The sequence below is a fragment of the Mesoplodon bidens genome (assembly GCF_964165515.1).
Source record: "Mesoplodon bidens genome assembly, chromosome: 2".
NCBI classification, from domain to species: Eukaryota; Metazoa; Chordata; class Mammalia; order Artiodactyla; family Ziphiidae; genus Mesoplodon; species Mesoplodon bidens.
This window is the reverse complement of record NC_138177.1, coordinates 160528529-160541869: the sequence shown is the minus strand read 5'-3', so window position 1 is coordinate 160541869 and position 13341 is coordinate 160528529. Positions and strand designations below refer to the sequence as shown.

The window sequence follows — 13341 nt, the reverse complement described above, 5'->3', positions numbered from 1 at the left end:
CACTTACATTTTGTTCTATGAATGCTCGGCCTCTCTGTCCCCCAAACATGCCCACACTCCTGCCTCCCTTCCTTTACTTCCTTTACTTCACTAGTCCCTTCTCCCCAATGCCACATGTCCAGGTCCTACCTATCCTTCAAGGTCTAGACTCAAGAACAGTGGCTGGCAAACTTTTTCTGTAAGAGACCAGATAGTAAATATTTTAGACTTGGCAGGCCATGTGGTCTCTGTTGCAACTACTCAACTCTGCTGTTGCAGCAGGAAAGCAGCCACAGACAACACTACATGAATGAATGTGGCTGTGTGCCAATAAAACTTTATTTATGGACACAGAAATTCGGATTTCATATAATTTTCATGTATCACAAAATATTCTTTTTTTGAGTCTTAAAATTTTTTTTTAATGTAAAAACCATTATTAGCTTGTGGGCTGTACAGAAACTGGTGATGTGATGAATTTGGCCCTCGGGACGTAGTTTGCCAACCCTCGATCTAGAACAATGCCATTCCTCCCTGCAATCTATCCTGATAATCTCTACTTGGCAGTAACTTTTCTCTCTTACCTTTTAAAGCATTTTACCCACAATTGTTCTATGCCATTTATCATATCTTAGTTTTTACTGTATTTTTTTTCCTGTGCATTTCTCATCTTTCCCAGAGGACTTTAAGCTCCTTGAAGGTAGGGTACAGACCTTATTTCTCTATGTATTTATTATCTCCCACCCCACAGTGCTTTGCACAGAGCAGGCATTCAAACATATACAGAATGAATATTTAAATCTTGGGTGGTTGACAATTGTTTCCACTGTGCAAAACTTACTTTTCTCATGAGATAGAACCTCAGGAGCAAGACGCTTTGTTATGTGTGTATCATCTAGATTAGATTTCAGAAAGAGATTTTTGAGAGCTTTCTAGACAAGATGAAGAAAGGGAGGCAAATGTCAGTTCATTCAGAGGTTGTTGGATAACAAATACTTGAACAAAGGCTGTTGATTATCACCAACCTGCAGACAGGGGATGTGTCTTCAGTCAGGTCCTATTCAATATTTCTATCAGCAAATTGGTTAAAGACAAAGAAAACATGCTGTATAATTTACGGATGGCAAAGTTAAGCAGAGGAGTTAGTATAATGAGTGACAAAATTCAGATATAAAACATTCCTGCCCCACCACTTATTCTTGCTGTGCCTCAGTTTTCTTATCTTTAAAATGGGCATGATAAAAGTTCCTGCTTCAGAGGGTTACTGTCAGGATTAAATGAGGACTTGCATGTAAAGCTGGCAGAGAGGACTCATTAAATGTTACCTGTTAACTATTACCATTTTCTGGCTAGCCTGGAACTGTGGGCTAAATTCACAAGATAACGCTTAACAGATAAAATTAATCATGTTTTGGCTCACAATATAAATTGTACAAGTTTGAGATGGAGGAGACCTGAAATGATAGCAATCCATGTAAAAAGAAACCACAAAAACAAAGACAGAAACAAAAACCGAACCCAACCCCTCTGGAATTCAGGTGACACAGTGCTAGGTGAACTAAGGGTATCATTCCCCTGGGTCAGGGGAGTTAACGTGGGGCCATAGGTGCAATGTCCTGCTGAAGGCAGGTGAGAGAATTACCCCTGGAGCCAGAATCATGGTGCTGCCCTTTCATAGCTGTGTGAACTGGAGCCTCTTCAAGCTTTTGTTTCCTCCTCTAAATAATGGGGACAATAATATTTATCTCTCAGGGTTATCATGAGTGAGTAAAGGAAAACTTAGAGCAGAACTTGGCACATAGGTGTTCAACGAATTTTAGTTCCTCTCTACTATACCATGCAGACCTCTGTCCCTTGAAGGGCTTATAAAGCTAAGTCTAGGTGCCAACCTAGGGTGACTAGTGGCTTTTTGTATTTGGAATTAATGTGCTTCATTTTGGGGATCACACTTTAAGGGAATTAGTGGAGAGGTGGAATGTAGCTAGACAAGAATGATCAGCATGGTGGGAATGGGAAGTCTGGATGTGTGATAGGTAGAAAATGAAATAAATCTCAGATATTTAGCCTGGAGATTTTCTCTTTTTTTAATGGGGGAGAGGAAAGAGACATGATAACTGTCTATACACACTGTAGGAGATGGACAATCCACAAGACAGAATCACAGCCAGTGGTGGGAGTTCCAGGACAGCAGATTTTGGCTTAATTTGAAGAGCAACTTTCTGATAATTAGAGCAATCCTACAACGGAATGGGCTGCTTTTCAAAATGGTGAGCTCCTTATCATTGCAAGTTTGCCAAGAGAATGCTGACCTCCTTGCTGTCTTTTAATTTTTCTAATGTTTTTTTTCTTCATATTCCTTTGCTTTCCTTTTCCTTGAGTCCACCCTCCATTCCTTATAGGACATTTATAACTACTTTGTCCCAAAGTACTTTTCTTCTCATTCCTCCTTCTTCCATTTTCCAAACCCCTTTTCTCTTGGCTCTCCCCACCCCACTCCCAGCACACATTTAGTCCAATGATGGAACTGCCTCCCTGAGTTGTAGGCAGCCCATGGCCCAGAATGTCTCTGAGATCTGGGCCAAGATTGCTGTGCACACTGGCAGAGAAGGAAAGGAAAGCGAAGGGATCACTGTGAAGGCAGAGGTACTGCTGTGATCCTCTCGTCAGGGTAGAGGGATCAGCAGAGTCTCCTAAAACCCAGGTCTAGGGGAAGCCCTCCTGTCACTGAGCACTCACAGACAGAAGGTGGGGATCCCAGAGCTGAGCACCGTTCCTTCAAAGATGCTTTCCGTGAGCTGAACCCACTCTGAATCCCCTCCTAGCTCCCCCTAAGCATTTCCCTCATCTCTGCACTACACAGCCACCTTGTCATATTGCCAACTTCAAGAACGCACTCTCATACCAAGCAGAGCAGAGGATTGAGACAACTGGATCCCTGGGTGAACCCTCAACCAGGCATACGGATATGCAGATACATCTGACAGCACTGACAGGCAAGCCTCATCTAGAACTTTCAATTCTCCTTTTCTTTCTCCTTTATGCCTTCTGGGTCCCCTTTCTTTGTCCTTGCTTCATCTTCTCAATCCTCTCTCTGTTTCCACCTACCCAGCTTCTTTCTTGCTTCTTGGGGGTTGGAGTAGTTTCCCTCCCATTCTAGATGCCCAAGTGAGATGTGCCAGGGGGTGGCAAGCAAGGCAATGCTCTCCCCTCCCCCGAGGGCCCCGCTACACTTCATACCATGAGCTGGGGACTGCTGGATGTTCGGGCTCTTGGGTACAGGCAGGCCACCTGGCATGGCAGTGACGATGGCTTGCTGATGCGGTGATGCGCCAGACCGAGTCTCAGGCCCACTCTTCTCTCTAGGTACCACTTCCTTCCAGTCATCGGGGGTGCACTGCTGGGGCTGTTAAAGGACAGGACAGAGATGATCTTCTCGTGAATTGCCTCTACATTCCTGGACACGTCCCCTGTTTCCATGGAGCTTGGGTAGAAGGCGAGGACATTAAGATTCAGCCAGCCCCAAATTAGGGAGAGGCCCCTTTTCTTTCCTGGAATACTCAGAGAGGACTTCAACACTCAGCCCACCCAGACACACGTCCAAATGGGGGCCACGGGATTGCCTGAGCTGTGTCCTCCCACTTTGTTCCCTGGACCTTGGGATTGGCTTACTCACCACTGGCGAAGCAGGTTGCAGCTGTAAGATGACAGCCGAGGCATGCTGGAACCTGTGTTGAGGGGTGTGAGACAGGCCCTCAGGGTATCCATTGTGAGGCCCGACATCTGGCGTGGGGGGGTGACACTGCTGAGCGCTGCCAGGCTTGTGTAGGTTGGCAGCGGGACACTGAAGAGGCAGGGTGGTTGGGACTGGGCCTAGCGGCATGGCATGGGCTTCGGGGCCAGGCTGCAGGGCCAGGCTTGGAGGGACCGAGGCCAGCTGGGGGTGGGACGGGGCTTGGAGCGCTGGCCGTGATGGCTGGGGCGGCGGCGGCTGTTGTGATGCTTGCTGTTGCTGCTGCTGGATCCCAAACTGGGGCTGCAGGTGCTTTGAGGACGGCTGGGAGAGGAGCTGGTGTGGCTGCAGCTGAGCATAGGCTGAAGAGGGGGAGGCCAGGTTAGGTGGCATGGCTCGGTCTCACCTTCTGCTGTGTCCCCTCCCACATCCACATAAAGAAGGCTTTCCAAACTTGGTGTTCTTGCTTTCATCTCTTTCCTCTTTCACCTAGAGCCTGGCCTGACCATTGCCATGGCCTGGCCTTCTCTCTCTGTTTTCTTGCTTTCTTCCTATGCTGAAACATTGGGCCCTTGGCTGTCCCTCAAAGGCCAATGCAAAGCTCACCTCCTCTGTGAAGCCTTCTTTGATCATTCCAACGGCTGAGAGAAACATTGGATTCTGCAGTGTGCTATGTTCTCTCTCCTCCATGTCCTTCACTTGCTTTTCTCTGGGCCTGCGACAGGTGCAGGCTCCCATCACCCAGCCCAGCCCAGTAAGGCTGGATCTTATTCACCCCACTGGCTCTGCTCAGGCTGGGCCCCCTCCAGGGAGTACCAGTTGCACACATGGTCCTCAGGCTCTGTGGGGAGGCAGCCTGGGATGGACCACTGGTTCCTTCTGTTACCCAGTGGGGGACCTTGGGCTAGCTGCTTAACCTCTCTAGGCCTCAGCTGCCTTGTCTGAGAACCAGAAACAAAAACAGCTCTTGCCCAGAAAGTTGTAAGGATGAAAGAAGAAAAATGCTGTGCGAATAAAACGAGAGAAAAATGACATAATGTGCACAGCACAGTGCCTGGCACATGGTCATCGTCAATCATTTAATTCATATATTCAATCAGATAATTAAAATTATTTTTCAGTCTTGGCTTAGGTTCTGAGTATCCTGGGCTCACCTCTACCATAATGACGTGTCTCGCAATGGATTATAATTGTTTCTTAGCTGTCTTCCCTTCCAGATCATGAACCCCTTGTGATCAGAAACTATCACATATCTCTTTATCCAGAACTTTGCATGATGCCTAATATTAGATGGGGGCTAAATAAACAAACAAACGTATTGTCCTGAACTGGAATTCATGTGTTGCCATTTGCTGCTTGTCCTTTCTTCTTCCATTTTAACCAGGCTAGCTCTTTGAGGTGAGGATCCTTCTACTTTTTAGTTATCCCTCCTGTGTCCAGCTCATGCCTTATAGACAGAAGGGGTTCAGGAAATTCGGCTCAGAGACGGATTGTCCTCAAGCCGCTCACTCTCTGTCTAGTGGCATCCAGGCCAGCTTAGCATGAGGGCTGCTCAGCTGAATCTGTCCTGCCTAAAAGCTGTCCTCTGCAGGGACTCCCACAGCTGGAGGGCCAGCAGAGAGACATTGTGCCATGCAAAAGCACAGAGGGCCACAGCTGGAAGCTCACAAATGGATTTTTACAACCAAAGGCTCCCAGCCCATGAGGGGAATGCAAATTCTGGGTCCTGAGCTAACATTTAAAAAGGATCCTGTGACACAGGTGCAAAGTAAGCAGATTTCAAACAGAGTTAGGGGAGGTACCTTTTTTCTTGAATTCTGTCCATTTAAAAGCAAGTTTCCACCTATCTCATCACAACCCAACACAGAGTTCCAAGCAGAATGCCAATAAGAATGGAAAGGAGAGGACAGAAACGAGGTGGTAAAGGAGACACAAAATGCTCCTTGGTGACCGACTGCTGTAGGCAGAGGAGGGAGTATGGTTGGCCCACGGGCTGTAACCTGGATGACAGGGAAAGATGGGAGGGGGAAACACGGACGGCCATGAGGTTTTGAGAGAAATGTGTGGGGCTTGAGGTGATGGCAGAATGTCCAAATGGAAATTGCCAGCAGGCATTTGGTGATTACGAATTGCCCCTGACCTCACCCTGAGCCTTGTCTCCTAATTTCACCTTGAATAGCTCAAACTTAACAATCAGGCCAAGGCTGTTAGTCAGGCAAACTTAGTAATTAGGGTTTTTTTTTTTTTTTTTTTTTTTCTTTTTGCGGTATGCGGGCCTCTCACTGTTGTGGCCTCTCCCGTTGCGGAGCACAGGCTCCGGATGTGCAGGCCCAGCGGCCATGGCTCACGGGCCCAGCCGCTCCGCGGCATATGGGATCCTCCCAGACCGGGGCACGAACCTGTGTCCCCTGCATCGGCAGGCGGACTCTCAACCACTGCGCCACCAGGGAGGCCCTAAATAGGGGTTTTTAAGATGACCGTTGTTAAGACACTGGAGAGATACCGCAGATGCCATGAAGTGCCTGGCTAGTCTCTAGAGGCTAAAAAGTTCTGCAGAATGGGCAGCATCACTGAAGACACAAGTAAACCTTGTTCTCCCTTATTACAAAACCATGAATTCCTGCCGGGGGGAACAGAGTCCCTCTAGGGGCTGCCGGTCTGAGCTGAGAGCTGGAGATGGTGCAGCTCAGAGAGGCTAGGAGAGTCAGAGGCTTGTCCCCGCTACCCACTGGCTGTGTGGCCTGAGACAGGTCCTTTTCCTTCCCAGGGCTTTGGGGTTTTAACTGTGAGACAAGAGGTTTGGACTAGCGATCATACAATCTGATGGGGGTGGCTATCATAGGAAAAGAGTTTAAAATTCAGGATTTATAAGGTGGAAAAGGGAAGGTTTGAGAAGAAGGGTCTAGATCTATAGAGCATAAAGAGTGTAGTTAGGCGCAGTACACCTTTGTTTACCAAGATTGGGAGAGGCAACTGTTGGCTTTGCGGCCCTTGATCCCGGGGCCTCCTCTCTGTCCCACTCTCTCCCCGACCCCATGCTGCGTGTGGAAACCCTAAGGCCATTGTTTTAGAACAAATGATGCTAGTATATGCCAAGGCTGGAAACAAAGTTCATGATGGCTTCGATAAGTTCATAGATCAAAGACCCCAAGGTATTTTGAGGGGAGTGTACATCCTTAACCTTTCAAGGTTAATAAAAAGCCAAGACCATGATTTAACTCAAGCATTATCCTGGGTCAAATTCCTTTCATTTAAAGTGTTGTAACAGCTTTCTAATTGGTCTGATTCCAGTTTCTTCTCTCTATAATCTGCCTTGTAGATAGATCACAAATTAATCTTCCGAGTGCACAGATCTGATCCCTGATTAAAAGCCATCAGGGACTCTCCTTTGTCTGAGGTTACCCAAAGATCCTGACATTCAAGATCTTCCTACAACATAAACTAACCTTTCAATTTTTATTATTTCTTTGATCCAAGCAATCTTTTCTGTCCACTGCCCCCTGTACGGAAGTTTGTGCCTTGTCTCATACTGTCTAGAGTGCCATAAATCAAATTCTCATCACCCCTGTCCTCCTGTGGGAGGCTGGGCAAGTCACTGGGCCTCCCTGGACCTCTGTGCCATCATCTTTAAAGTGGGAGTAACGAGGATACCTATACCTCATAGTTATCTCCGTAAATGACTTATCTCCCCTTGATAGGCAGAATTTAGGATTTGTTTCCTCCAAAGTACCTGGAATTTAGTAGATGCTCTATCAGTATTGCTGAATGAATGAATGAATGAATGACAACACGGTGGGACTCTAGCTTGTTTGTCCCGCAGAACTTTTCCTCTTCAGAGTCAGAATATGGATGAAATGGGGGTAACCCCACAGGCCATTTTGGTTTTTTTTTTTTTTTTTTTTTTTTGCAGTACGCGGGCCTCTCACCGCTGTGGCCCCTCCCGCTGCGGAGCACAGGCTCCGGACGCGCAGGCTCAGCGGCCACGGGTCACGGGCCCAGCCGCTCCGCGGCATGTGGGATCTTCCCAGACCGGGGCACGAACCTGCGTCCCCTGCACTGGCAGGTGGACCCCCAACCACTGCGCCACCAGGGAAGTCCGGCCATTTTGGTTTTATCAGCACTCTGGTTTATTGAAGCCTCTCCTCCTGTCCAGCCTCTGCTCACCACCTTCCTGCCTTCACCTTCACCCACCCTAGCTTCTCTGCTCATTGTCTGTACAACATCACCTCCCCCGTGCCTTTTTGGCTGTGATTTCAGTGCTTCCATTTTCTGGAATGCCCTCCTTCCACTTCAGTGATCTCAGTAAAGCAGAAGCTTCTTTGGCCCAGGCTCAGCTCGTGTTTTCTCTCTTTGTCTTAACCCTCAATTATGGGTTTTCCCTCAGAAGTCCTGAACACTTTGTTTCTTTGATTCATTTGTGATTTAACATGTACTATCTTGTATATGTATTTCATTGATTCTTAAAAATTGATTCTTACCCCCCCACACCTCCACTTTAACATCTTTTGAATTGGGATGCATATTACAGTTGATGATGTTGGTTTAATTGGTAGTGCTTTCCTTTCTTAGAGTTAAAAAAATAATGGTGGGTCTTATGATCAGTGGTGTCTTAAACTGGAATACTTTTATGCTTTTATGTGTTTATTTCCTATCTATCCGACCAGACTAGATGCTTTTTGACTTGTTTTACGTTTTTTTTAAACTTAAAAGATGTGCTTTAATTGAACTAGGTCTTTAATGTTTCTTTTCCCTTCCACATTGTCCAACATAATAATCTACGTCTGTGGATGCTTGGCAACTGTCTGCTGCCGATCCTGGTGAGATCGATGGACTCTCCTCCCTCTCCCAGGCCCTCCCGGCTCAGCGTGGGGTGGTGAAGGTGGGCACTTCCCACTGAAGCCACAATACCAGAGGAGGCCACGTCCCTCTTCACTACAGCTAGGATGGGGCATATCGGTTTATGAAATATGAATGCACAGAAGTCACTCTGGACCTTTATTTTTTCCTACAGTCCAGTAGCTTCATTTCTCGCTTGTACCTATTTTGGCTGCCCCATCCCCTGCAGCTGGAAAGCTTCTAAGGAACAAAGGGTTGGTTCCATGGGACCTCAGCCACGGCTTTGGAAGGCTTCATCAGCCCTTTCTGTCAGGGAACAGAGGAGGGGCAGGCCTAGGGCCTCAACAAATTAGGGCCCAGTTAAAAGGAGAGACTCCAGGCAATGCTCACCTTCCCATCTGGTGCTCTAACCTTGACGGCCTCTTTAGAATCTGAAGAGACCAATTCACTGGTCCCCAAACAGTTGGTTAGCAACAAGAGGATTAAGGCCCCCATGCAGGAGGGCTAGCTGTGATGGCTTACTGGCACGCCCCCTTCGCTGCATCCACTGCCAGAACTTGTGATCAGTAATGGATCTTGATTGATCCCAAGTCTTCAGAGATGCAGGAAACAGCTCACTGTCCAGAAATGCTGGGACTCTTGTCTCAAAGGACATGGGAGCTGCAGGCATTCCCAGTTGTAGGCTGGAGGTTTGCTCAAACACTTATTTTTCTCTGATCTGCAATACTTGACTAGAGTTTGGAGTTACCTGGACCATGGGTGAGAGGAGGGTGCCTGTGAGAGAGGACTGGCACAACTTTTTACAACCCACTACTCTTCAAGGTTTAGAGAGTTAAGTGAAGAGATACTTTCAACCATTCATTCACTCAACAAACATTACTAAGCACCTACTATAGACCAAGTACCATGTTTGGTGCTGGCTAAAACATGGTCCCTAGAATAGGTTACAGTTTGGTCAAAGAGATAGCTGGAAAACAGACACTCTCGATATAACTTGGTAAATGTTATGACAGGAGATAAGCACAGACTACTGAGAACACAGAAAAGGGGATTCAGCTTGGGAAGGAAAGCAGAGAAGGCTTTCCAGAGGAAGTAAGTGTTTAGCATGACTCAGAGTTCAGAAGATGCTGAAAGGAAGAGCACGTGGGAAGACTTGGAGGCATTGTATACCCCGGTGCTTTCAAGGACCCACAGGGCATCCTGTACAGCTGAACCCGGGACGACTATGCAGGAGCAGCCAGAGAACAGGCAAAATGATGGGTGGGTCTAAATGATGCCAGCACTCTCCAGAGGCTGCTCATCTCCAAAGATGTCTCATGTGATCAGGCCTCGGGGAGTGACTGAGACTGAGGCTGACTCTAGAGGTCAGAGTCCCACATACACATAACTAGACAAGAAAGCTCCTTTTAGGAAAACTGAAAGCAATAGCATGTGAATTTTCCCAGATGCAGTCCTTCCAGGCTGAGGGGTAGGAGGAATAGGAGAGGGGAAATAGAGCTAAGGGAATTTCCCCATAAGAGGAAACAAGCTTACAGAAACAGGTCTGCTGACCTCAGAGGCACTCTATGGTGGGCTGTCTATGCCTTAATGTCTTCAGACCTGCTGTGCAACTACCTGGCAAAACCACCAAATATCCTCTGTGAGCAGGATTCCTTATAAGACAGCTTGAAGCATTAGAAAAGAAACTACCCAGGCTTCCCTGGTGGCACAGTGGTTGAGAGTCCGCCTGCCAATGCAGGGGACCCGGTTTCGTGCCCCAGTCCGGGAAGATCCCACATGCCACGGAGCGGCTGGGCCCGCGAGCCATGGCCGCTGAGCCTGCGCGTCCGGAGCCTGTGCTCCGCAACGGGAGAGGCCACAACAGTGAGAAGCCCGCGTACCGCAAAAAAACAAACAAACAAAAAAAGAGAAACTACCCACCCGTGGTAGAGGGATGAGAATACAGCATAAGTGGCTAAAGGTGTCGGTTTTAGAGTCAGACAGATCTGGTTTGAATCTTGGTTCTGCCACCTACGGGCTGTGCAACTTAAGACAAATTGTTTAACCTCTCTGAATCTTGACTTCCTGTTCTGCAAATGGTGATATATACTTCATAGAGTAGTCGTTAGTATCAAATGGAATATTATGCTTCAACCACAAAGAGGTTTGCCTTTGTTCATACTGAGAAGATGCACAATAAATGGTGGCTATTCTTAAAATACTACCTGCTATTTGTATATTGTTTTGAACTTCTCAAATCATTCTCCTAATTGGAGTCTCATTTATTCCTTACAATCAGCCTCTGAGGCAAATGGGCGGTATTCCCACTTTATAAGCAATGAGAGAGAGCTGTTTCCGAGAGACTTCCACAGTGCAGCAAGTTCCGGGGAAGTTGGCTTCCCCTGACAGATGAGGCATGGTGCCCTGTATCGCACAAATGCTCAAAAAAATGCTGACGGGTGAGCGAATGGCGCAGTCAGCGAGCTCAAGTTGAAACGGCAGGCCTTCAAGTGTTAGTTGGGGGCTGTTGAGAACTTTGGAGGTAATCTTGGAGGAGCGGACAACGAAGGGGGAGTGTTATGCCAGAAGGTGGGGAGGTAGAAGGTCTGTGCAGATCAAGTAAGTTACAAAGGTGGGCGGGGGGTAGTGGGGAAGGCGAGGCAGACGATCTATGCGAGGGAGCTGGGAGCGATGAGAGTGGTTCAAGGGGCAGTTGGGGGGTCTTGAAGGCTCCCACCCCAGAGTCAGAGTCAGTCGGTCAGAAGTCGTTAATGTGCTGATTATTGAATCCCTCCTGTGACCGACAGAGTAGGAAATAAAGACCCAGCGAAGGTTTCTAAACAAGAAAGGAGTCTCTGAGGAAGGTGATTCTGGCAGCTATGAGCAGGATGTTCTCGTGGTCAGTTAAGCCTCGTATGGTCAGCAGGCCTTAAGCAAAGCCGGGAGCCGACACGTAGGAAATATGGTCAGAACCTGGTGATAAACTGGGCAGTGATGGAGGGTGGGAATAAGGAGGGAAAGGGAACGGACATCTACTGTGAGCCTACTCGGTAGGTATCTGATCACTTCTGCAGCCATCGCATCCATTTTTACAGTCTGTTGTAAATATAACCATCTTTGTTTTACAGATGAAGAAATCGAGATTTACAGAGATTAAGTAACTTTTTTTTTTTTTTTTTTTGTGGTACGCGGGCCTCTCACTGTTGTGGCCTCTCCTGTTGCGGAGCACAGGCTCCGGACGCGCAGGTTCAGCGGCCATGGGTCATGGGCCCAGCCGCTCCACGGCATGTGGGATCTTCCCAGACCGGGGCACGAACCCGTGTCCCCTCCATTGGCAGGCGGACTCTCAACCACTGCGCCACCAGGGAAGCCCAGAGATTAAGTAACTTGATGACAGTCATAAAACTAGTAAGTGATGAAGCTGGGGTCTGAAACCACATCTAACTCCGAAGTCTATGCTTTTCCCATTATAACACCCTGCCTCTCCGATGAAGGAAAATGAAGTCAAAACAACCCTGAGATTGTAAGTCTGAGTCTAGGAATACCTGATGACTGTGGACAGCAGCCAGGAACTGGGAAAGGGGGACCTTTCTGAAGAGGAAGACTTCCGGGTTTTGGTTTTTGTTTTATTTATGAATCTCCAAATTTTAAAAATGTGTATGCTGGTGGGGTGATATCCACGTGGGCATATCCTATAGACAGTTGGAAATCTCTGGGGAGAGGGGAGGAGGACAGGGATGGACATGCATCGAGAAGTCATCTGCGGACAGGTGGCAGGTGTCTGAAAACGTAGGTGTTGAAGTCAAACACAAGGGGGATGGATAGAGTGTTTTGGGAGTCTCACTGCTAATGGCAGTGGGGCCAGGGAAAAGCAAGGGGCAGCAGGGCCACCTACACACACAGACGGTCACAGGCACACGTGGCCGCTCTGGGCATAGTGCCTCCCAGTGCCAGCTGAGATAATCCCCCTTCAGTTCTGTTCTGGAAATGTACTCGTTTTTCAAGGCACGACTCAAATTTCCACAACCGCTCTTAGGCTATACACTTGTTCAACTCTAACGCCCATATGGTTGGCATCACGTTTGGCACCTAATAGGTGCTAAATGAATATCTGTTGAGCTGAACTGAACAATTAAAGAGAGAAAAGCTCTATGGAAATGGTAGTTAATTATTTTTTTCTGAGCCATATCTTCTTCATTTGTGAGATGAATAATTATTGCTAAGATTAAATGAGGTATGTAGGTTAGGCATTTAGTACAGTGCCTGGAACATGGTTGTTCATTAACTGGTAATAATTATTATTACTGGCAGCAACCATGGAAGTAACATAATAGGAGCTTAGGGTGAAGGATTTCAGGAAAGAAGGAATGTTCAACAGTTCCAAGGAACACAGTCTGCTTCTTCTCTCTCTCTCTCTCATCCACCCATACACCCACCCCCACACACACACCCATGGTGAGAAATGTTCAGCAAAATATAAAACTCCTCCTCTGACATCTGCTGGCTTTCCCCCCCTAGTATAAGGAGGAGATGGTTAGTAATCTAAATCTGATCCTACAGAGGATAAATGAAATGACTTTCATGGCTGGCTGCATGATTTTAACATCAAAATTGTAGGGGATCTGATTCCAGCTAGATAACAGGCCCACATGCGTGTTTTGGTTTCTGCTGGATTCTCTAAGTAAAAGTGCACCTACCCTACAGTCTGGCAGCTGCTTTGGGAGGGAAATATGGTACCCAAGAGTCCTGGAATCCGCACACATCACACTGTCCCGCCTATCACAGACAGAATCACCACTCCCTGACACAAAACCCTC

General features: G+C 47.4%; 1 protein-coding gene across 2 annotated transcripts in view; it reads right to left on the bottom strand.

The window, feature by feature from the left end:
- PHC2 (polyhomeotic homolog 2) overlaps positions 1-13341 on the bottom strand; it is a 49963-nt gene that overhangs the window by 24381 nt on the left and 12241 nt on the right. For both annotated transcript variants that reach the window (XM_081225832.1, XM_081225833.1), the window contains exons 7-8: positions 3653-4071; positions 3217-3382 (exon numbers count right to left, since the gene is read on the bottom strand). In XM_081225832.1, the coding sequence (XP_081081958.1) occupies positions 3217-3382; positions 3653-4071 (585 nt within the window). The remainder of the gene's footprint in view (positions 1-3216; positions 3383-3652; positions 4072-13341) is intronic.